The sequence below is a fragment of the Gymnogyps californianus genome, chromosome 14 (genome assembly GCF_018139145.2).
Source record: "Gymnogyps californianus isolate 813 chromosome 14, ASM1813914v2, whole genome shotgun sequence".
Taxonomy (NCBI): domain Eukaryota; kingdom Metazoa; phylum Chordata; class Aves; order Accipitriformes; family Cathartidae; genus Gymnogyps; species Gymnogyps californianus.
In genome coordinates, this window is record NC_059484.1 from 21,582,326 (window position 1) to 21,607,618 (window position 25,293).

Here is a 25,293-nt window from a genome sequence, read left to right on the forward strand (position 1 = left end):
ATAGGCACTTTTTGAACCTCTTCTAAAAACCCAAAGAAGCCTTGGGACCAAACCATATGGTTCAAGTCAGCTACCCATAGCAAGCTTAATGCTTCCGCCAGCCAGCAAGGATTTGGTCAATTAGTTTATTAATGTGTTTATGCAAACACAGACAAAGAGAATTGGGGAAAGTCTCCTCAGTTTCTCTCTGTCAAACTTGTTGAGCACCATAGGGCTGAGAAAATGTTAATCTAAAAAAATTTAAAAAACCCAACAAAACCCCCCGCATCAGTCCCCAGCACCCTGACCTGACCGGCAGAACTGATGACCCCATCAGATGGACGGGACTTGAGCAGAGCTGTGTCTTACCAGAGGTCAAAGGGAACAGGCAAAACGGTCCCTTCCGACCTTGAAAATCTACGAAATCTTCAGCAGAAAGCTGCCGTATCAGTTACAGTTTATTATTGTATATCCTTGGCTCAGGACGAAGAATATCTAATTATACTAATTGCTTCTGGTTTGGGAACGGACCCTTTACACTCGGATAAAGGTGCCTATAAACAACAGCGTTTCTGCCTGCTCAGGCTGCGGGTCAGGTTTTACATGCTCTGAGAAGATTAACTTTATTCCTAGTGAAGAATTTAATTACAGGAAGTGATTAGCCAAGTGCCCCCAGTCAATACAGCTGCAGCACGAGCCGCTCAGGAGTGTGCGCGTTTTCTGTTCCATGGGAAGCCCAAGAAAGGCAAAATTGTAGTGAAGCCGTTCGGGTTTTAAGTGATACCAGCAAGACCTGGATCTCCACAGGCCAATTACAACATGCTGACTCAAGCAACATTCAGCAGGGCTGGAAAGGGGGGAAACCAATAAAAAGACAGCAGGAGACTGAAACTCCATTTTAAAATACAGGAATAACATCATTTTATAGGCTTCTTGTTTTCTAATTGCAACGCTGCAAAAATCAATGCCTTTTGGAAAGTAAAAGAAATGCACACAGTAAACTGCTTGCAAACCCTGCTAGCCAGAAAACAATGTTTGCCGATAAATATAAATATTGTTTTCCCCATCTTTTGGAGGGGAATGGGACAAAAGAATGCCTTGAATATTTCCCATCTGCTTTAACATTTTTCACTACAGGTTAATAATTGTACCAGCAGCTATTCGCTAAGCAAGAAAAAACTGTAATTAAATATACCTAAAATAGCCTTCCAGCCTCCAAATAGCACTGCCAAGAGCGTAACAAAAGCTAAATCTGACAATCTAGCCAAGCTGTCTATTAGCATTCTCACACTGGAGGTAACTGAGTGCAATGGTTAAAACAAGCTTCTATTTTAACGTACTGTCATGCAGAGAGACTATTTAAACCGCACCAGGAAAACGCAGCCCCTGTCGCTGTTGAAAGGGCCTGGAGAAGGAGCCGCCGCTGCAGCTCCTCACCGGGCTGGGCAACCCGCAGCCCCAAGTGCCCGCAGAGCGACCGGGCGTTTCAGCCCTGGCTCCAGAAAGGCATCTCTGCAAGGACAACTGAAGGCAACAGAACAGCCAAGAATAAATGCCACCTAAAACCAAACATTAACTTTGCAGAATTAAAGTCCTTCCAAGCACTCTGCCAAGACAGGATTTCTCCCAACAAACTATTCCCAAAAGCTTCATCTGGATGAGCTAGTATCATCATCCACTGGGAGTGTCTTCCCATTTAATGCATCTGACCATGCTCTTATGCTCTCACGCTAACCTCACTGAAGAAGTCAAGTCCATCAGGGGATGGCAAAGCATTTGCGGAGTCCACATCAGTACTAACTCCCATGGGTGTGTCTGCGTTACCATCCCTGAACACCGCAGTGACTCCTGCCCGTACCACCTACCACGACACAAAGCTCCTGGATGCCGGGCAGATATAAAACAGATGCGTCTTGAGACTGACTTTGTAAAACCGCACTGAAAATTACTCCTCTTCCCAGGTGATAAAATTGCTGCAGGTTTATCCTAACCAGGCAGAAGGGACAGGGTTTGGTGAGCAGTATCCAGCACCCGACGGAGGAGAACTCGCAAGGACGGTATCACAGTGTATTTTTCTTGCACTAATTATCACCCGCATCTCTTCCGAGGCCTGCACATGCGCTGAGAAGGTAACGCTGGACCCATGGGCCACGAGGCCACCAGCCCGGCAGTCACTGCCTGCAGCCACTGCTCTGAACCCAGTACACTGTGCATCAGCACATGGGTTTTACAGGGGCGATGGTTTCATTTGAAGCCCTGAGACTGCATATGCAGAGGAAAAAAGCCTTCTTTTTCTGGCAAATCCTAGTCCACCAGATTTCATCACGTTGTCAGTAACTTCGCACATTGTCAGAAACAGATTGCAAGGAAAGAAAGAGGTTTGGTGAGGCAGTAGCTCTTGAAAGATAGAGAACAAAGTGCCACAAAAGTCAGGAATTCAGCTGTACAGTGGTATTTCAAACCAGGGCACGTCTCCTGTCTGGAGTCATGACAATCATTTCTAGCCAGCGAAGTGAACAGCTACATATTCTTCAGCCTAGCTGCATTATCACCTTGCAAACGGAAAAGCCACGAAGCAGAGCAGGCAGCTGTGGTGCCCCTGTTCAGAGAGGAACACTGGTGCTGGCCATATACACCACGGTAATCGCTCCCTGTGGCCAAGCTACAGTATATAAACACACCAAAGACTTTGAGCAGGGTGCTTCACCCATCCCCAGCAAGTGCAGAGACGGGGCAGGACCCCCGGCCCGACGGGGACGGATGCCCCCTGTGCACAGGGACACGAGCATCCCTAAGGAGACACCTCCCTCCAAAAAGTGCAAGGAGACGTAAAATGAATCTAAAAACAACCTTGCAGTTTTAACAGCAGGTTTCTCTCTTAAGAGAAAGCAGAGGTCTCTCTTAATTTTAGGAAACAAAGCCTTTAAGAATAAAACTCCAAAGCCTCGCTGGTTCCCAGGGCTGCGTGGGTCCCTGGCAAGGGGAAGCACACCAGACGTGAGCACAATTTGGAGCAATTTCTGGCAGTTTCTAAATACAGCTCTGTGCAGAGTCCCTCCTCCTGCCTCTGAAGGAGGTCTCTGTCTCACCCCGCACCGCTCTCCTGCTGCTCCGTCATCGGCAGATCCATCACTGGATGCGCCTGCCCTGCGAGGAGCTGGAGAGCCGGGAAAGGGCAGGTTTGAGTGAAGGAAAAGGGCAAGAGTAAGGTTTGGTGCCCCAGCAACAGAAACTGCCCCCACCTTCCTGCAAGGGACAGGACTTGGCCCCTCGGAGAAAGTCAGATACATAAACTGGGAGGACGCAGCCCGATCTCAGCAAGCCTGGAGAGCTTGCTTTAAACACCGCTGCAGCCGCAGGGACCGGCATCTGCCTCCCCGCTCCCATCTGCCGCCTCTCCCCACGGCCCCTCCTGGCACTCACCCCACGGCCATCAGGCAGGGGCTGAGGGGTGCAGGGGCAGCCCCCCCGTGCCCTCGAGGTTCAGGCTCTGCTGCCGGGAACCCTGGTCCCCACCGTGCCGTCAGCACACCCGGCACCGTGGGGTCACCGCAGGCGCCAGCGCTCACACCAGCAGGAGCGGCCACGACGGCAAAGGCAGGGGCTTGTGCTGGTGGATGAGGCGAGGGCCCACAGTGGGACAGAGCCCGCCGTGCTCGAGCTCCGAGCGCCCAAACCACAGCCTCGTCCAGGCGGCCGGCGTCCCTGAGACCCGGGAGGATTCGCACAAATGCGGAGGCTTCACACGAGCTCCGCGCTGGGAGGTTTTGCCGAATCAAACGCAGGCGATGGGCTCAGCCAGCCCTCTGCTATTCATTTCAAAAGGAAACTCATTGTGGTTTATATTGTTCCCATATCTACAGAAGATTTTATTCTAACACACGGCAGAAGAGAAGCTTGCTATTTTGGTTAGGAAAGTAGTAAAATACACAGGTTGCCATATGAGAAGACAGATGTCCTGGTTTCGGCAGAAATTTTAGCAAAATTCTCAGTTCTCAGTCTGAGATTAGACACATCAACCCCTGCGGGACAGCTGCCCAAACCACAAATTGACTTTATCTCTTCTGTCCGGATCACATTTGTGCTTTGAGCTACTCCTGTTTGCAATGAATATTACAGCACAGAAACTCTGCGAAGCTCAGAGGCCCAGTAGGTGAAATCCTCTTGAAATATGTATTATCAGTTACTTCACAATGCTTCTGACTCCCCTTCAGGAAGGATTTCCATGGGTTTCATAGATTTTTCCGTGTTTTCATAGAATAACTGTAAGGAACACGTTCACGAGAGCCCCACCTCTCCTGCGTTTGCAACTCAGGACTGTTGTACCAGAACCTCATACTTGTGATACGCCAGGCAGGGAAATACCGTTTCTTCTGTTTTGCAAATGAACAAAGGAGGAGGAGGAGGGTTGGGGGTGCTGCCTGGCAGTCAATGTGAGAACAGACCCTAGCCATAGACACTGAGGACAGACCCTAGGCATAGACGTTGAGGACAGAGTCACGTCCTTGTTTGCTCCACTTGATGGTGCCGTGGAGGCAAATGGCCTAATCCTGCCGTCCGGTCAGTTCACCTCTGTCTTGGGTGGGCCAGAGCCCCCTGAGTGATGGAGGTGCCTTTGCGTGAGTGGGGTGAGGATGCCCTCCAGGCTCCTGAGCAGCTCAGGGAGGTGTGAAATTCAAGCGATGGATCTATGAATGATCTATAGAATAATGTCACGGGTTTGTAACTTTAGCGACAGATTGACACAGTTACAGAAAGACGAGGCAAAATGCAATTTGGGGAATAAAATGAACTAGAGTTCCCAAGACTCCAAGCAGAGCAAAGATAAATGCAGAAGTCCACAGCTTTGAATCTGTCACATTACCAGCCACTGGCGTTTGAAATGGACACGACAGTCTCCTGCCCGGGAACCTGCCACGGGGGTTCTACCTGCTTCACCTAAGCTGTCCTGTGTACACTTAACACAGCCTCCCAACTGCTCCCAGGCCAAGGCGGTTTATCTTTTCTCTCCCTTTTTCCTCCTAGTAAGTGCCAAGCCCGGCAAGCAGGAGAAGGTTTACTAGCGGTAATGACAAGCGTATGTGTGTGCAGTCAAGCACGTGGGTATGCAAGGCGGCAAGTGAAGACACAACCAACCGCCTTTAGCTGTGCAGGCTGTTGGATTCACAGCTGCTTGTTCCTTGAGAAAGGGGGTCCCAGAAATGCTTGTGAACGTTCCTCTGCCCTTCTGCTTCCTCTCGCAGGTGAAATACCCCCATCAGAAAGGGAAAGATGGCTTCCACCTGCCACGCAGAAAACCCTCGTGCAAAGAGGGCAACTTCCACTTTGACTGGTTTTAGCTGTTCAAGGAGATGGTAGGAAAGGCGACAAGTCAAAGCCCTCAACAGCCAGTGTCCTCCAGCAACACAGACAAGCTGTAGAGCAACAATTCTCCCGTCCTGGTGCCGTAAACCACGCGGGACATCAGGACTGCACAGCCAGAGGCATCGGGAGCAGGATCTCGGATCTGTATTTAACAGACAGACAGTGCTGGTGACGAAGCACTGCGGCTTCGTCCATACCGTCAGCTTACGTGAGTGGCGAGGGGATGTGCTGGCTGGGATCTGAGAGCCAGGACACTAATGGGCAACCTTCACACAGAAACTGAGGGCGGCGTTTGGCCCCGAGAACCTAACTTATAGCAAGCCTAATTGTATTAAGGACCACACAGCGTATTGCTTTATTTGTAATGAGTTTTAGGCTTCAGAAGCCGAGAATCCCATCTGCAAGAGCAGACTGTTGCAAGATTCAGCTATTAATAGCCACTGGTACACACTTACTTCCAGCTGAGGGACACGAGGGGGGAGGAGACAACCAGATGGAGATAATGCATTAGGGTGACACAAAGCCAAAAAAAGGATGATCCACTTCCCCACATCCTCACACACATCTCAGGCGTGCAGCAGGGAGCAAACAAAGTGTCACATGTGATTAACTCATAAACATCCTGAACGTCAGATCAAATGTCCAAACATGACAAGACTTCCCTGTCTCCTCCTAAGAGCCCCGCACAGACAAGGTAACACTGCAGACTTTAGCTCCAGCTTCAAAGCAGCGTCGCCAAGATCAGTGCCCACCCTGGCATGCACTAATGCATTACAATCAGTAAATACATCTGTAAAATACGAGCAAGAAGCCTCATCTCGTTTATGAAGTGCTTTGAGACCTGCTAGTGAAGGAGTGCTGGAAGAGAACCAGGAGCTGCTATTCTCTCGTCGATGTTACAGCCGGATACGGATCCCCGAGTGCCTGACTCGGGCTGGATCCCCGTACCAGTCTCCCAGCAGAGGGTATCGCCACCCAACGAGCACCACACCAACGGCGAACACTGAACTCCGATCATCGTGAGACCTGCAGGGAGAAATGGATCTGGCTCCACTGACACCAGGGACAGTCCCGGCTATGAGGTGATCTCCGTGTGGCATCGCGAACACAATCTTGGGTGAACTAAACCAGTTAGTGCCACAAGTATTGACCTTTGACTTTATGCCCAATGACTAACAAAGGATGCTTCTTCATTACTTCCATTGCTGAAAAAAGCTTAATAACCTGTTATTAGCTGGAGGCGCTTCATCAGTAACACCAAGCTGCTGTATTTCGCAGGACTCCTAATGAAAATATTACATCAAGGTGTCAAACAACAGTATGAAACAAGATCCATAACCGAAACGCTCTGGCTGCAGGGAAACTCAGACCTAGCTGGTACTGGGGGAGAGGGGCTTCCAGCTGCACTTTGCTGGATGTGACAAACCAGTAGATACCTTCAGGGTGCCAGCAGCGTGACAGCCTGCCCAGCGTTGGGCCAGGCTGGCTGAGAAGTGGCTTCTCTCTGGCTTTCTCACTCACCACAGCCTAACACGCTTGCTAGCAACAGTCGGGAGAGTCCTCACAGTAAACGTGCCTCCAACTCTCTCCCACTGCCCAGCCCCCAGGCTGCTTCCTACTCCGACACAAAGAGCATAGCAGATGCAAAAATCACAGGCTCAGAGCACCGTTCAGTGCCTTTTCCAGCCTAGCAAAACTCCTGGGACTCACAGGCGTTGCCAGGGGCGGTCAGGACCCCATCGCTGCACCACTCCAGCCACGCTCCGGACTCTAGCCATGCTCTGCATGTGGCCATATCTCAGTAGACTGAAATCACACTGGGTCTGGTGGCTGCACGAACCCCCAGCCCAGAGATCACAACTAAGGCCGGGGTGGAGGGACACCTTCTCCAACACTTAGCCAAAATTCAGCAGTACGTCACTGTTTGGAGATGTGCAGATCCCCATTCACTCCAGTGTCTTCTAACGTAACGACTTTTTGCAGAAGGTGATTGCTGCAGAGATGCTTGCGAAGATTTTGATGGGCCTATGCGATGGGACTCTGGCTTCTGCCAAGAAACCAGGCAAACAAACCAAGCCACCCCTGGATACCTGCATTATTTGTATCCTCCAGCTGAGAGCGTTACCCCCGAACTGATCTTCACAACCAGAGGCAATCACAAGCAGACATCTGGCATACCACTCCTGCTAGCCAGAAATTTTCAGTGGGGAACCAGTTACAAAGCAACACTGCTCATGCTGTTATTATAATTAAGGGTCTGTCAGCCTACTGCAACCAAGGCCAAGTTTATTTAGGGATTGTGAGGGAGGGCTCTCAGAAACCACCTCTCTAATTCTTCCTCTTCCATTCCCCCGATCCCACACAGACGCACATTTCCACAGACAGCTTGCCAGCCGAGGTCGGAGCAGCTTCCACCTCTGCTGAGGTCTAACCTCCAGCAGCAGACCGCATCTCCTGCTCCGAAACAGCAAGTGCAAGGGTCCCGAGGCAGGAGTCACGAAATAATCTGCTCACAACGGAGGCTTCCTCTACCTGCCAGACAGGTGGAAATCGGTTGATACACACAGGTTCGCAAAGGAATTCGTTTTATATGTATCTACCTGTAAGTGTTCAGAAAATTCAGATTAAAAGTGTGAAATGTTTAGCTCCCTTTTGTTACATCTCATGTGAATTATGCACCCCACTAAAACACACTACTTAAGATCATCTCCTGCTGCAGGTGGTTGGGTGACAACCTTCCCCCTCCCCTGGACATCCCTGTTGTCTCAGTGGAACAAAGACCAACGGTCACGAGAGCCATTTCGCTTGCTCAGGAAACATCAAGTGTGCCTCATTTTCTCAGTGCAGAGCTCTTATCCTGACATTCAGAGAGCTCATCGGAGCTGTACAGCCCAGCTATCTGCACCTAGGACCCACAACAGTATTTTACGGCAGAACATCATGAAGCGCTTCCCTTAAAATGAAGTGGCTAAAGAAGAGAAAGAAATTCTCTGAGCCCCGCACCAGGGAGCTGGGGACATGCGTGAAGGGCTGAAGGGGCATCTGGCTTGTTCACTGCTCTATCACAGTTTTATTACAACTTTTAAACCAGAGTAATAGCCAAAGCTGGACACCAGCAGCATGACCTCTCAATAGACTCGTAAGCACCCAGAAAGCAGGATGGTGACAAAACTGCGTGAAGAGGGAGCTGGGCTCTCCGAGTAGCCCCCGCCCAGCCATTATAGAGGTTTCCAGTGAGACTGGGAGCAGCAGGCACATGCCCTGTTTGGAGGCAAATGTACGGTGGGAGAGCGGTCGCTGCTGCTCCCCTCCTGCCTCGAGGGTCATGCCATGCACCCGACTTTCAGGACACCACATCAGGCAGCAACAGAGCAGGGGCCCCAAGGAAGCAAAGCTCATTTTCTTGCAGGCAGTTTCAGGCTGGCTGAACAGCCCCACACCTGCACACCACAGCTCTCGAGGCGTTTTCCATAGGGCCGCCGTGCCCCTGAAACGCCACGCTTAGAGATGGGCACTCTTCCTGGCAGTAGGCTTTTGCAGGAGCTGCACCACGAACACCAGAGTACAGGCACTTAGTGTTCTGCACCGTGCATCTGAGCAAGTTTAATGGGTAGGAGCCAGGTGTTAAACAAGCTACAGCCTCCCCCCGACGCCGGTCGGCATCTGGCGCCCATCAGTCTGAGCTCTGCGGTGAGACAGATCCATCAGTGTGCGCTGTAAACAATGCAAGGTGGAAGGACTGGCTCCTCTGCACTCCCCTGACCTCCCTCCCCTTCTCACTCGGTAAAATTTACTCAGCCTGCAAGTGAAGCAATCTGTCATCCCAGCTAAAGTTGCTCATCAGCTGCTAACTGCTACGAGACCGGCGGCAGAAATGAACTGTCAATAGCTGGTATTGGGTATTTGGTCCAACGCCTGTGCTCGTCAGACACAGATTTCATCAGAGTCAGATTGCTTTTCCTTCACTCACAGAGCTAACAAAGGGAACCCAAGGAAATGCCTCATGACTCGCCACCAAGGCTGCGCTGCTCATTTCGGGGCTGCCTGGTGACACAGCAGCACCCGGGCAGGGTCCTGAACGCTGCCCTTGGCTCCGCCACGGCTGGCAGGGCAGGCAGCACCAACGCCGTGACGCAGCTGGGGGCTGACCAAGGGACACCCGGCGCATCCGGCACTGGGCACAGAATGCCAGCCCGAAGCTGGCTGTCACCACGCGCTGCTGCAGGGAGGCATCGCTCCATCCCTGAGGGAGGCCCGGAGAGGGCTGGGCCAGGCCAGGGCATTACCCAAAGAGGTGCTGACTGCAGGGCCGCGCTGGCTCAGGTCACGCGTTAATTAACAACTGAAATACGTTTATCTTGCTATCAATGTGTATGTCACTGAGGACTTTGATATCAAGAAAGAAAACACCAAGTTGAAGCTTAAAAAAACCAGTGGTCTTCCAAAGTCTACAAAACCTTGGAAAAGCGCATATTTGGGAAGCCACGTGTGTGGGGCTGGGTTCACTGAAGCTGCAGCTGAAACAGTGGCTGTTTCAGGACCCGGGGCTTCTCCTGTTGCCGTACGTCTTGGGGAGCTTGTTATTGGCATTTTGGACAGTTTCCACTTTGATACCCCTGCGCTAAAATGAGTTGCAGATCAAACCAGGCAGCCAACAGAATTTTTAAATTAAAGTACAAAATTATTTAAAATCCCCTTTGAGGATGTTATCACAGGGTTAACACCCACTCTGGCTTCAGATAATACAGCAGCAATAAATGGTAATGTGCACTATGGAACATGATTTATTTTCGCTGAGCAGGCTTGGCATCTATAAATCTCAGCACTCTTAACATTTAAAGTTGTTATTCCAGTGACAAAATAGACATGAGGGAGATAACAGTCTTTATCTCCATTAACGTTTTATTGTTATTCAGAGAATATGGATACGGACAGATCCAAGGGTAGGAAAATCACAGCAATTTGTTTGCATACTCGGGAAGCTGAGATAATGGTCGTGTTTTACGACTGCACTAGGGAATCAACTGAAATGCAGGACAGGGAAGATGGAAATGGGAGACTGGTTGTCTATTTTGGTTTCTGGTTTCTATTTCGGTTACCTTTCCATTCACAGGATCTGCTTTACCGCGGCATTAGGAGAGACAGTCCATCGCACGCTGTTGAACAGCTGACTCGCTGCACATGAGCAAGCGAGGAAACAGTTTTTAAAGGAAACAAAAAGGCTGCAGAACAATTCTGTGCAATGCAGACAAACAGCATTGCATCGGAGGCAGGATCTTTCTGGATACACCAACTGCCTGGAAACAACTCTCCGCTCTCTCTCCCCGAGCCCTGCTGCCTGGACTCCTGTGATTCCTGCAGCCCCCCACGAGGCTGCAATACCAGGCTCCTAACCTGTTTGGCATTCTTCTTTCTTCCTAAGGTTCATATCGCACCTCAAAGTACTACAACATCCTTTGTAAGCTGAACCCAAAACAAAGTGAGCTGAAGCTGTGGCGAGGGCTTGATTGCAGGAGGCTTAAGCAGTTAAAGACTGAAAAACAAAACAAAACAGAAAAACCACACAAATCGCACAGCCTGGTCCCAGGACCTGCTGTGCCAGGGAGGGCTACGTTTCCCGCTCCCAAGAGTCGCCTCCCGCCCACAGACAGCCTGGGGGTCGCAGCCCCATCCCTCCCTCCTGGCAATTGTCACTCATGTTCGCTGCACAGTGAAAGGCAACAAAAATATCGTGGGCCACGCCTCGGCAGGCAGCTGCAGTCCCACTCGAGGGCTGCTCCACCTCCTAACTCCCCAGGCCAAGCACTTCTCGGGAGGTCTCACGCTGACCGGGAGTGGGTACGACACCAAGGAGAGGCAGCTGCTTTGGCGTTTCCTTCACACATGCTCCGGGCAGGGACCAAGCGGCTCCTCTCACGAATTCGGCAGAGCCTCCATCCCCGAGACGAGGCACGGGCAACTTCCCGGGGCGTCCTCCAGCACGAGCAGGGGCAGGTAGCGTGCTCCTCCACCAGCCAGCACGAGCACTCACAACAAAAACCCAGGTCTGAGACGGGCCAGCCCTGCCTGGGCAACACTGCACCACCGGACGGATTCAGAGAACCAAAGAGCTTAGGACAGGCTTGAACCTGACACAGGGAAAGCGTAAAGTCTGCACTGCTCATGGAAAACACCCAGGTTATAGAAAAGCCTCAACAAAAATGCAAAGCTATCATCAAGGGTGCTACCTCAGATTGTTTCACCAGCCTGTCACCTTACTGCGCTCGCCCACGCTGTGCCTAGCAGGCAGAGGGGCTGCAGCTTGTTCAGGTCAGGAGCTGTCTGCCGTACTGGATTGCCGAGGGCAAAGCGAAAAATCACCCCAACTCAGTTAACTGCTGGATGCAACTGCAAACCTGATGGGGAATGACACAAGGATGTCAAGGACGACAACAGCGCCCAGGACTCCCCTCGCTCACTGCCACGCTGAGTGAGGTCCCGCTAACCCATGCCTGCGCTTCCAGAGTGATTCAAAGGCCAGCGGCATGGGGCAAGAGGAGCAGTACCACTCCCCGCTCCGTCCATGACTGCAGCTGCTACGGGAGAACAAAACCCCTCAATCAAAGTCCCTTCAAATGTTTCCCCTCAAGAAATCAGGCTCACAATGCTTCAGGAGAAAAATAACAACCGGTGCTGGAACAACCACTCTGAATGGACACATTGACTCTAATGGCTCAATTACGCCTTTATTGGGGAGGGCGGCAGGGACGCAAGCTGTGCACAGCGTTTCTGACAACGTATGAACAACGCGCTGAGCGTCTCCACATCTGGGCTCCGGTGCCCAGGCTCTGGGGCAGGACGGCCATGGTTTCACCTCACCCTTTCCAGGAGCGCTGGGGCCAGGCACGGCGTGCCTGGGCTGGTCCCAGGTTTGCTCTGCCCCGGCTCCCCAGCTCCAGGGCAGGGCAGTCACCAGTCCCCTAACTCATGGGGACTCTGGGAGGGCCATGAGGAGATCAGGTGCCACTGCACAGGGCTGCCGGGTATCCGGGAGTCACGGCAGCACTACACAGATGCGGAGATGAGAATTCAGTGGGTATTTTGGTGTTTACCCACTAGCTCCAGACAGACCTGCTGTGCAGCAGCTCCGCTCTTGCCAGGCGCCCCGCATCCCTGCTCCAGCCCCGCGGCAGCAGGCGCCTGTGTGGCACTGCCCGGCACGCTCCCTGCGGTACCCGAGCTCTGCGCCGGCCCCGACTGCAGCTGGGGCTTTGTGCCTGCTCAGCACACTGGCGTAAGCGCTTCCAGCTCCCGGTCGCAGCCGCACAGCCAAGATCGGGAGGAGCAGGGAGGAAGCAGCTGCTATTTTTAACCTGCCTGATCAGCATCCTGCCACATCAACACGCCTCAGCTCTGCTACGTGTGCACGGCTCTGCAGGCCTCACCTCTGCGCAAGCCGGCACACACCTCTCACGGCGGTTACAGGAGTCACCAGCCCACACCAGTGGCATTTCCAGCAACCCCAGCAGCTGGGAGTTATATTCTCAAAGGATCTCTTCCACGAACCTTTATTCCCACAGCGGACCACCACCAAGTCCCCTGGCAGGGGTACGCCTCTGCTCTAACTCCCAGAGTTTAGGGTAGCTGATGATTACCTGGTCTGCCACGGCATTTGCCATTAAGCCCTACCGCCTGCTGACTTTCCAGGCACAGGATCGCACCAGCTCTTTGGGGAGGAGGCGTTAGGGGTTTGGCAGAGCCCTGCAGACTCTCGTTCACACAAGTGACCACAAGAACCTTGCCCAGGAGCAAGGCCATACTGGGTCAAATCAAAAGCACATCCAGCCCAGTATCCCATCTCCAGCAGACAACAGGAGATGCACACAAACAGGGCAACCATGTAACGCGTTTCCACTAATCTTCTCCCACTCTCTAACAACGTGCAGCTCAGGGGCCTCCTGAGCCAGAGGTGGTCCCTCTGTGTTTAGTAAACCTTGACAGCTTTCATGACCTTGTCCAGTCTCTTCTTGCAGATGCTAAAAGATCACAAGGGTTGATTATCCCAGGTCTGCTCCCTTTCATGTGACTGCTGCTCCACCAGACCTTCACAGGTTTCCCCACTGGAGCTCGCTGTGCCTCTGCCCGGCGTGGCCCAAGGCAGACCCCTGCCACGACACGCAGCCCCACACACATGCCGACGGCTGCAGGACAGAGCGGGAGTGCAAAATGCTTTGCATCACCTGCCAGCCTCCTCGCCGCTGACAGCACAAGCGCAACAAGGTCGCTCTGACCCAGAAAGATCACCCCAAGTGCCCGATGAGCCCTCTGATGAGACACCAGCGGTCCATAGAGACTAGACATCACCGCAGGAGCTGGCTGAGAGGCAAGCACATCCAAGGGCAGGCACAAAACAGAGGTACGTACAGAGGGGACAGGACGGGACGGGAGGGGCATGGGGAAAGCCGCTGTGTTACCCACGGGGCCTCCACCACCACTTCACCAAGTCCCACAACCCCACTTGGAAACCTGAGGATCGGGCTGTCCTGTGCCGGCACCCCGAGGCTCACTGTGCAAGCACCCACAGCGTGTCCCAGGGCCCCGGGCTCGAGGGAAAGACCGGTGTTGGGTTTCCACCTGATGCAGCTGGTCCCCAGAGCAGACAGACCCCTACAGCAAGAGGGCCTGGGGCAACGCTGGGTTTTAAGGGCAGACCACTCCACGCTGCTGTCGGTGCCTGCTGGGAGCGACCCGGCTTTCCCCAGTGGTGGCGAGGGAGCAGCTCCCGACCTGGTCCTCGCACAGAGACGGGGAGGGGGAGACGCCAAGCCCCGTCCCCTGCAGATGGGTGCGAGCCCCGCAGATGCCATCACCAGTGACCAGGCGCTCTCACAGCCCATCTGTGGTAGGTCGGAGTCGCATCATTACCTGCTCCCGGTCCTCTCAGTAATCCCTAGATTACAGAGTCCCCAGGCACATCTCTTCTCTCATTAATCTGTGGATTAAAGTATCCCCAAGTCGGCTTTGACGCAGTGCACTACAAACAGCTGAGTTGTTACACTGCTCTCCTCGCAGTGATCCCCAGATTAGACAGAAGGAGACGGGTCCGTGGCTCCTTCCGACCCAGCTGGAGTACAGGCTCAGGGAGAGGAAGGGAGGTCTAAACATAGTACATGTATATAAATAAAAAGCATAAAGGACAGGATTGTGTTTCGTAATCAAAGTACTTATGTGATAAAACAACAACTTCAAGGAGGTTCCCGGATTAATTAAATCCCAATCCAGATGATCCCCAAACAGCAATTCACATCATTTGCGACAACAAAAATACCTGACAGCTCTCGCCCTGAACCCAGCACTGGGGGAAAACACCTCACTTTATGCTTTTCTGGGGACTACACATAGGTTTTTTAAAAAGTCACTGTAGCCGCCACAGAGAGCTCTTAGCAAACTGACCTGGAAAGTGAAAAACCTTTTAGGGACCCAGCACAGCACAACCTAGGCTGTAGGTTAGGTACAGCCCCAGGCTTTTTCCAAAACTCTGCCCGTGTAAGGACGAGGCAGGAACGTGCTCCCTGCAGAAGGCCTGGAAGGGCTGCGGGGCCGCACGGCCCAGCCCCGACCGCCACAGCCCAGACAGAGGGAGGGAGGGATGGGAAAACCCCCGGGGAACAGACACACACTCAGCTACCTGAGGAAATTAGTGTCCAACTGGTCAGGTTTTAATCGCATGGATTGCTTCTCTCTCCCCAAAACAGAACAAAAGAGCCTGAACTTGTCCTCTGCCGTATGCGGAGGCTGCTTATGCATCCAACGGCTCCAGGGTACCCAAAGGCCCTGTCGAGGTGCCGGTGGGGGGACTTGCGAGGCCACGTCCCCGGAGTCAGGGCGGAGGGGGACTGGCATCAGGGCCCCGCAGCACGACAGCAGGGCAGGGATAAAGGCGGGATGGGAATGACCGAGAGAGGCAAGGGGGTTACAGCTGGACGTAACAAGATTAAACTAGGAAAATGAAATGAAGGCTTAATGGTAGATTTCTCAACGGCAAAATCTGAGGGAAACGCTCCTCAAGGAGATTAAAGACTCACTGGGGCATCAGCCAGCGCCCCGGGAAAAGGGGTGCGGGGAGCAGCTGAGCGGTGGCCGAGGAGCGGCTGCAGGGCGTCACAGCCTTCCTGCCCAGCGGCAGCTGGCACGTCCCCGAGGCCACGCAGGCCCAGCAGGGTCAGCCCCGTGCCCGCAGGGGAGACGCTCCCTTGGCAGAGCTGCCGGGAGATGGAGACGCCCCGCTGCGGGAGACCAGGATGGCCCTGGGACACGGCTGGCCCCACAGTGGGCCCACACCGTGGCCGTGGGACGAGGGTCCTCCCAAGGGTCCTCCTCCAACAGCACAACCACCTCGCCATGGGCCACCTCCCCTAAGCAGCCCCAGGCGAGGCCACCGCTCCTCCTCCAAGTGCGTTGCTGGGAACCGTGGGTGCCAGGGAAGCACCCACGCCTGTATCGCCTACAGCCATCGCTGGGCCTGGGGCATTTGCACTACGTTTACAGCCGAAGCACACACCCCAAAACGCACTCCCCACCCAGAGACTGCTCGGGGTGCCTGCCGCAGGGCAGGAGCAGCCCTCCCTGGAGCAGGTCTGCAGTGCCTGGGGCACAGGGCACCCGTGACGCCCCGTGAGATTTTCCTGTCTGTTGTACCAAACCTGTGGGAAGGGGTATGTCTCCATGCAAAAGGGTCACCCAACCGTGGCTATTGTGGGGCCAAGCCCTGCAGGCTCTCCGCGTGGAGCCCAGGATGTCCCGCAGCATCAGAAGGGGGTAGGGACGGAGCTGGAGAGGAGAATCCCATCCCCGCCAGCCAGGCACCGGAGGGGAGACGTGCACAGCAGCCGCGCTCCTGGCCATGCTTGTGGGTGGTGGACAGGCAGTGCCAGCCTGGCCCCGGCCCCAAGCCAGCCCTGCCGCCATACCCACCTGCCCCAGGAGGGACCCACCTCTCCCGGGCTAACACGGCGCTCAGCATCCCTCCTCCATCAAAGACCCTGCCCTGCAACAGGGCGGGTGTCTACGGACATGAAACACCCTCGCTCATTAGGCGTTGTTCCACTGGGCTGAGCCACGGCGGCCACGGCTCCTGTCCCACCCAAACCCACTGAGCACACGGGCTCGGTCATGACTGTCACTCTCATCAGAGCAGGGAGCGTAGAAAGGGGCGTTCACGCCATTCCTCCTTTGTTTGGAGGTATTTACCCAACTATAAGCCACCAAGAGGACTCAGACACTTGCCAAGTGGACAGCAATGCTACACAAAAACGGTGACACCCACAGCTTGAAGACTTTAGGAGTTGGGCGTTTTGGGTCAAGCTACTAGAAATGGGTCAACTTCGGGGGGGCGTGAAGGGCCCTTCAATGTCTCTAGCAAGCAGGTCTAAAAGCGGAAGCTACTCAAACCGTTTGTTTGTATTCAAACAGTCTCAATTTGTCCTACTTTCGGCTGGGCGCTCAGCAGAATTGCGAACGAAGATGGATTTATGCAGCAGAACAAACCAAGCACATTTTCTGAACGTTTTTCACGTGAGACCTGCCGTTCTGGGGCAGTGCTGTCAGGTCTGAGCCAGCGAACAACCTCGCTGGCATCGCCCTGGAACCAGCTCACCCGGCTCCTTGCGGCGGGGCGAACTCTGCGACACCACCCCCGGGGATGTGCGCTGCATCTCAGCAACTTAATATTCCCTGGCAACTAAAGTCGAATTAGCACAATGGCTGCATTTCCTTCATTAGCAGTACTTCTGAGCACCACACAAGAACAAGGCATTCAAGTGTGTGCTTTTGAAATACCATCCTTACCCCGCATTTGCATAAAAATACCAGACCTATTTAAGTGACAACACCACTTCACTAAACCAAATTACATAACCCCGTTTGTTCCCTCAGTTGACAGACCAGAGACACCTTCATTTCCAAAGCAAGTCTTCACCTGAACAGGATTTGGAAGGATTTTTTTTTTTTTAAACAGAATACAGGCTACCAAGCACATCGTTCTAAGCATATGCTGCCTTCACAGGCAGAAAAAATAAAACTGACCTATCTTCCTTAATTTTTTTCCACACTAGCAAGAGCTACCATTTCAAAGTGCATTCAGCCTCCCTCTAGCAGAACAACTGCACGGAGAATCAGAAGTCCTAAACAGCACGAGGTGAAGAGAAACTCCCAGCTGATACGCAGCCACTACACACTCTCACGTACCTCCTCCAGCCCCGCCACGGCAACGGGGATCACCCTGGCTGAGTCGGTTACCTACTGCACAAACACTTCTGGCTACTTCATTTCTAGGGAGAGCTTTGCTATAGTTTTCTAGTATGACACACAAGGCTCTTCTTCTGAAAACGCCAGCATACAGCTTGGGGAAATTCACCATGGCTTACTAGACAGACTGGATCTTATTACTGAAACCTGGGGCTGGAAAATCCCCAGACCTGCCGCTGTCACGGGCTGAAATCACTGCAGGCTCATCTCAACCCTCCTTCCTTCCCAACCAGGAAAACCGAGTTCTCAGCAGGTCACAACAGGGCAGCTACAGTCCCGTTTTTTATTTGCTGGCTGCTGCAGCTGCCTTTTATAATGCAGCAACGGCAAATTCATCCTTCCACGGACCACAGCACAAGGCGATGCGATCCAGCCGACTGGGAAGTACGGGAGCTCAGCCCCATCCTCGCCGCACCAGCCTCCTGGAAGCACTGGCTTGCACCATCCCTCCCAGCAGAAACGTCCCTCCACCCCTGTGCTGGCAAACTGGCCGTGAGGAGCCCAGCGTGGCCTCCGCGCGTCCGCCTGCCACCCAGCCCCACGGCGTGAGACCTGCCGAAGAGCGCAGCAGAGCCAGGGACGCCCCAGGGTGTCACCTCCCCTGCCTCTGGGGGTTGTCAATGCCCAGCACTTAGGTTTCAGCTACACACAAGCAACGCAAACTTGCATATGACCATTTGCTGTGGCTCACCACGTATCCAAAGCTTTCCATTACTATATTAAGCCGAAGATTTTCCCGCTAGAAAAACCATCCTTAGGCATCTGCTGGAGTCACAAAATTCCCAAGGTCTGGTCCTATGTTGGCTTCCTCTAGAGCCTTAGGAGAATGAAACAGTAAGGGAAAGCTTCTTTGGCTACTAATTAAGCTATTAATAAGCCTCTTCAGACTCTCTGGTGTGGAGTCTGTTTTCTGAAGTTTCATATAAGGGGTCAGCACTACCGGGAGGGATGGGGGGGGATTTGGTTTTGCTTTACAGCAGCTGCATTTTCCTCCTGAAGCAAGGGAGCAAAAGGAGGTTGTGAGGGAGCTGACGTGAAGTCAACAGCCCTTCTGCTGTCAGGAAGGACAGGAGAGGCAGCCGCGGCTCTGTCCCCGTCCCTCCTTCACCACCTCCGCTGGTGGAGCCTGCCTCTTTGTGGCAGGCTGCAGCGTCATGTGCAGGCTGCAGCTCACTTTCTGATGCCTGAGCTGAACATGGCCACACCGTCTCCTCCGCTCCCCGAGCCATTACGGGAAACCGTGTTCGAATGCACCCATAAGCTTAGCCGGGGCTATGACACTACCCGTGTCTAACAGTTTTGGCATCTCCTCGCCTCTGCAACACACAAGTCAGAATACGTATTTCTTCCTGCAGAGGCTTGCAGGAAAAACAGCCCTGAGACAACTATTTGATTTCTGTAACAAGAATTGCACTAGTATTTGCCGTATTTCCTAACCTTACAATCACAGCTACAGTCACAGGCTACCTGCGGAAGCCACTAACGCAGTCATAAGCTAATGAAGCGCATTTTGAAATCGCGGCCGCCCGCCCACCCGCATCCCTCCAGCTCCCAGTGAGCCCAGCAGCCACCAGCAGCGCTCGGCCCTGGCCGGGCAGCGGCCGCGGCCCCGCTGGCTCCGCTCCGGCGGGGAAGGGGCGGCGGACGGGCCTGGGCTCTCCCCGCTCCCGCCGGCCGCCCCAGGCGTCGGAGGAGCCCAGCGACGGGCGAAGGCGCGGGGGGTCCCCGGAGGGGCTGGGGGGGCTCGGCCCCGACCCGCTTCGGCTCCCCGGGCGGGAGGCGGAGGGCGTCCGGGCGCCCCGGGGCGCGGGGGGGACGGGGGACCGGGCTGCCTGCGGGCGGGCGGCTCTCGGTTCTCCGGCTCGGCAGCGGCCGCGGCTCCGGCTGCCCCCGCGCCCACCGAGGGACCTGCCCGGCTGAGCACGGCGGCTCCGGCGTGCGGGGCGCCGGACCCCCGCAAGCCCGGCTCGGGGTAGCCCACCCCGGCGGGAGGGCGGTGGGAATCCAGCGGGTCCGGCGCTGCTGAGTCACCGGAGCGGGTCAGCCGCACGGCGCAGCCCGCACGGACCCTCCGGGACCCCCGCGCCGCCCTCGGCACCCGCCGCCGCGGGGCTGCCCGGCCCGGCCCGGCCCGGCCCGGCGGGGAGCGGTGCCCGGCCCCGGCTCCAGCAGCGGCCCCGCCAGCGCGGCCGGGGGCGCGGGGAGCCGCGGGGGAAGATGCGGGGCGATGCGGGCGGATGGCAGAGCCGGCGGGGGCCGGGGGCCGCAGGCTGGCGCGGGGCGGCCCCCACCTGCTGCGGGCGGGCAGGGGCTGCTGCCACCGCCCCCGCGGCACTCGCTCACCTTCCGTGGCATAGCTGTGGTCTCGCAGGAAACTGCTGCTGATCTTGCGGGTCTCAACGTCCTCCTCCATTGACGGCGGGCTGGCGGGCGCGGGGCGTCAGCAGCCGCAGCCGCGGATCCATCATCCCCCCCCCGCGCCCTGCTCCGCGGCGGCCGGCCGCGAAATGCGGCGGCGGTGGGGGGGCGCAGGGGCGGCGGAGCCCGCTGGCTCCTCCCATACGGCACGGCAGGGCTCGGCACGGCACGGCACGGCGCCGCCGCGCTCCGCCCGCCCCGTCGGGCACGGCGCGTTCCGGCCGGGCGGAGCGCGGCGCTGCCCCTGCCCCTGCCCCTGCCCCTGCCCCTGCCCGGGGGATGCTGCTTCCCCGGGATGCTGCTGCCCCGGGATGCTCCTGCCCGGGGGATGTTCCTGCCCCGAGATGCTCCTGGCCGGGGGATGCTCCTGCCCCGGGATGCTCCTGCCCGGGGGATGCTCCTGCCCCGGGATGCCCCTGCCTCTGGAGGACACCCGTGCCCCCGGGGAAGCTCCTGCCTGAAGGAGTGCTGCTCCCTGACCCACCCGCCCCAAACACAAGAACACAGCCGGGGTCTGACACCAGGCCCTTTTTTGGCAGAAAAAGAGCCACAGCGCGTAAACGCCGGGTGTCCCAGGACAGGGGATGCAGCAAGGGCCATGGGGGTACTGTGCCAGCAGTGATAAGGAGGTGTGTGCCCATGGGTGCCTTGCCCAGGCTCGCCCCATCTCAGCTGTGGAAGGGGGTAGGGAGGCTCGGTGGTTTGTGGCTGTGAAGGTCAGTGCGGGTACGGGGATCGGTGACATCCAGGGAAGAGCACGAGCACAAGGGCTACGGGGGAAGGGAGGGCTCTCCTTTTCAGGGCATATCTCTGAAAGGACAGGCTGTATTCTGGACATGTCATCTGGTGCACGCCAAAGGGAAACAATTGCTCCTTGGGAGGGTTTTGTGTCTTGATATAGTCCAGGAAGAAATAAGCCTTGGCACTGATTGAGCCACTGGCAGACACAGGGAAGAAACTCACAGGGGGCAAGCTCCCCCAACGCCACTTCTGTGAGCTCTTGCACCTGAAGCGGGAGGTAAAACCCAACCGCAGTGTCAGGACACAAGATGTCCCCAGCCAGGCAGCAATGTGCGCCCTGGGCAGCAGCAGGGGGGACGGGCACGACTCCACGCTCTCAGGCCAGTGCCACAGCCAACCTGCAGTGCCCCCTCTGCCCCCCGCTCTCCTCCGCTGAAGGGAAACGGGCGCACAGACACAGCCTGGGGTCCGACCCGGGCCTGCACCCCACAGCACATCCCTGCCCCACGGCCCAGACCTGCCTCGGCAGCACCCTCGGTAGCGGCAGAGCCCTCACTTTGTCCAGGATTGTCATCAGTGCTGGGCGCTGGCTGGGTGCAGCAGGGGAGCCGGGCACAGATGGGCACAGGCCCCACGGCACCTCTGCGCTGCATGCCCACCCACCAGCACAGTGAGCCCAGCATCCCTTGAGCCCCCCCGGGGCACGGGTCCGGGGTCAGCCGCAGGAACCGTGGAGCTCGGTGCCCACCTCGGCAGAGTGCGGCTCTGCCACAGCACAGGAGCTGTCTTGACAGCCCACTGCCACATCAGCAAGGAGCGTTATTGTTACTGGGACCAGAGGGGAAATAAGGGATGCAGAGGGAACGGACAAAGATGCTGGATAACATTGTAAATACAGTGGTGCGCTGCAGCTCGATTTCCTCTCCTAACTGTAGTATCATAATTAAAATCTCATTGGGAAGGTGCATGATTTTACAGCCTACGTTACTATTCTGCTGAGATCGCACTGCCTCCTTGGGAGCTGCTTATTTCAGGGGAAGTGAGGAAGATAGCATCTCTGAGCGAGAAGGCTCAAGGACTCCAGTACGTCCAGTATGCATGTCTTGTGGACAGGGCACTCCACGCCACTGCAGCACCGCAGCACCGCAGCACCGCCACAGACCTTTTGGAGGAGCGTGTGGATCCTCTCAGGCAAGAGGCAAGAGAGAGGGAAAGCTCTTTCTGCCCCGTGTTGTGACCTTGTGAGGAAAGGTGAATTCCCAGGCTCTCAGCTGCCTGCGTCCCCAGGACGCTTTCTGACATGCTGTCACGTGGAGGTTGATGTAAGGCATTGTAAAATTGCACCTTGGAGAACTCTGGCACTTACTCATACGCATATATAACTTCAAGGATTTGTCAGTCAACCACATCACATCACAGGCCATTCATTAATACGGGGATTACTGATGTGACAAGCCAGAAGCATTCATCAGACAGGCACGAGCCTGAAGTCTCCATGCCCAAAGCCTTCACTGAATTATTCTGGAATGCGAGTTCCTTGCTATAATCACCAGGTGCATGTTTAAGTTAAGCAAACACGTTGTATTTGTGGCTGACGCTGCTCTTGGTTGCAGTGGGTGAGATCCACAGGTTAGTCTGAATTCACTCACTGTGACAAGGCACAGGACCTGGCCATGGTTTCACGGCCAAGTGCAGAGATGTCTTTACCAAAGCTCTCTTGCAGGCCAGAAAGAGCCCCAGCAGTAACATCGTGCTTTAAAAATAACTTTTGTGTTGCTGGTAGCTCCTTGTACACGCTACAGCGCAGGGGACCGGACCCGAACACAGCATCGCAGGACCCAGAACTGCTGCTGGCTCCGGGCAAGTCAACTGACACCTCCGTGCTCGTGCTCGCCTGTCTCCAAAGGGAAGGGAAGGGTACGGACCTCCCGCAGGAAAAGAGAGAAGGAAAAGAAAGGTTAAAACCAAACCAAAACACTACACCCAGAAATCAGATTACCTCTGCCTAGATGTGCATTTGCCTGCAGGTGTGCACTTGTGTACACCGTGTAAGACCCAGGAGCAACGTAGCTTAAACAATCCCAACTCCAGAAAAGAAAAATAAAGACAGATTTTTAATAAGCAAACGTTACCGTATCACATCCTCCCTTCAGGTCTCAGACGGCAAGCCTCAGTCAAAAGGCAATGCCCTGCTGAATAACAAGCCCCTGCAATGCTTATGAATATTATTTAAGAAACATAAACACAAACCAGCAACCTCCTTCCCTTTTCAGCAGGCTCCGTCTTCAGTGTATTTCCATTTTAACAAGTGCCAAGTCCTTTCTCCTTTATTAACTAGAAAAATTATTCTCCCCATTGTGCATGAATTATAATTATGTATTCATAAGTCCTGCAAAGTTTTTCAATACACCGTATCATTTAAATACATCCACAAGTCACCTGTTTGTTATGCAACGTGCATAGGAGCTGCATCATGAAATCCATTTATTCTCAGCTTTTTAAAATCCAGGAACGAGCCTTTACAATAACTAAAAGCATTAGCTGTCCTAAGCAGGAATCCATTTGCAGATTAAACTCGCCAAAGGTCAGCTTGTAGCTGTCACTGTTTTCCAAACCCCCAGGTGTCTACCATGTTATATACTTTGACATCTCTTGAAGAGCCAGGACACTTTCCACTCCACTGATTTTTGCTTCAATTAGAATAGGTTTAAGAGCTCCCATGCACAGGTTTCTGTGGGACCTAAGCAGTGTGTTAAGAATAATTGAATCAAACCTCTGATTTAATGCTCAGCACAAAAATTCCTTCACCTCATTTATTTTACCTTCACATCCATGAGCACTAAATCTATTTTCCTAATTACTGGTCTGGGTTAGAACACTAGCCTCATTTTTTTACCTGTTAAATATATTATTAGATAACAAAATTTCTTTTAAACTTGTAAGAATTATTTCTATTGATTAACTGATCGTTAGCGCAGTGCCGTCACTGAGGCGCTGACTTGCTGGACGATGCTGGGAGGTCAGCCTGTGTGGAGGAGCTCTGGTGACAGCACATGCACACAGCTCCGCTGCCCCGACTCAGGGGACAGGGCTGGCGGGGGGGTCCCCGTGGCCCCTCGCTCTGCCTGAGGCCGCAGGCGGACGCTGCTGCCCCCGCTCTGCCCCTTCACGCGGGTGGAACGTCCTCCTGCTGTGGGGCGGGATGGGGAAACCCTCCCCGGGAGCAGGACGAGCTCCCACCCTGCAGCATCTTCGACCGCTGTTGCCACGTGGAGGAAGATGGCTTTTTGGAGACTGAGCTGCTGAGCAGCTTCCCCGCGTGCCGTGATCTGTGTTTTATGGAAACGCACACATCAGAGGGCACAGTGAGATGGGCCGTTTCTCCACACCGCTCTCGGTGAGCACCGGAGCTGACGCCGCTTTGGAGCGTTGCAGATGCTCCCTGAGGAGCCTGGGATGTGGTGGGAGCGGGGGTGCTGGGAAGAGGCACTGACTGTGCCTAGAGGAGATCGCAACGGGGATAAATATTTACTTGCATATGTTTGAAAGAGAAATACCATCCTTCTCGACAGTGCGCTTTAACGCATATGTAAATTATTAGAATTCGTGACATTCGTTGTGCCGATCATTACTTCATAAAGTGATGCAATCCCTTAGACCAGTATTGGCTTTTGAAAGGCTGCTGTCACTCTGAAAACACAGCTGACTCCATGTTGTTGTTGTCTTATGTGGGAAAGAAGTTTTCTCCCGAGGAGTGCTTGTAGGCTTATCAAACTAAGGACACAACACAATCGGTGGCCACCACTATCTGCACTAACCAGATCTGCAGAACTTCAGTGTATGAGAGCATGCCTTAACTGAAAGCCCATCTCTGCACGGAAAGGGAAACCAGTGCTAGCATGACACTACTCTGCAGCTTGCACCAAAGTCGGCACCTAATTTTTGATCTGGGTGAAGGTCATGTCATAAAATTAATATCCTGAGAGGGAGAGCACTTAAAGCTCTTGCAGAATTTCTCTCATCATGTCCAGTTCCCAATGCATTTATACATATGCTCCGAGTCCTTCAGCTCGCAGATTCCAGTAGACAGAGCACTTCAAATCTGAGAAGCTAATACGCAGCAAAAATGGGGTAATTACACTCCTATTATCCCACATGTAATTGGTGTCAGCCAGTCAGCTTGGTGGCTGGCTGGCCTGAATTTAAGGGATGACCCCAAAGGGAAAGGGGCTGTCCCAGGGCAGAGACCCCCGTGCTGCACACACTGGAAGAGCTGCATTACAGGAACCCAGAGCTTGTCGTGATCCCCAGTGCTGAACACATCCGACGCCGCAGGTGAGGTGTCCCTGGGATGGCCACGGCTGACAGGAAGCCCTGGCCGCTGCTGCAGGGAGCAGCACCTCTAAGCGACCACAGCAGACATTCAGGTGTCCGGCTCCTGCTGAAACCAGGGGTCTGGGTGCCGGTGGCTCCCTCCTCTAAGCCAGAGCTGAGCTGCAAGCCAGG

The 25,293-nt window shown here is 54.5% G+C and overlaps 1 protein-coding gene across 3 annotated transcripts in view; it reads right to left on the bottom strand.

The window, feature by feature from the left end:
* PPP2R2B (protein phosphatase 2 regulatory subunit Bbeta) overlaps positions 1-25,293 on the bottom strand; it is a 116,929-nt gene that overhangs the window by 53,617 nt on the left and 38,019 nt on the right. The window contains exon 1 of one of the 3 annotated variants that reach the window (XM_050905191.1): positions 19,972-20,045. The exons of the other annotated variants lie outside the window; for them this stretch is intronic. Within the exon in view, the coding sequence (XP_050761148.1) occupies positions 19,972-20,041 (70 nt within the window). The 5' untranslated portion in view covers positions 20,042-20,045. Of the gene's footprint in view, positions 1-19,971; positions 20,046-25,293 lie in introns of those variants that run through there. 3 annotated transcript variants of the gene reach the window in all.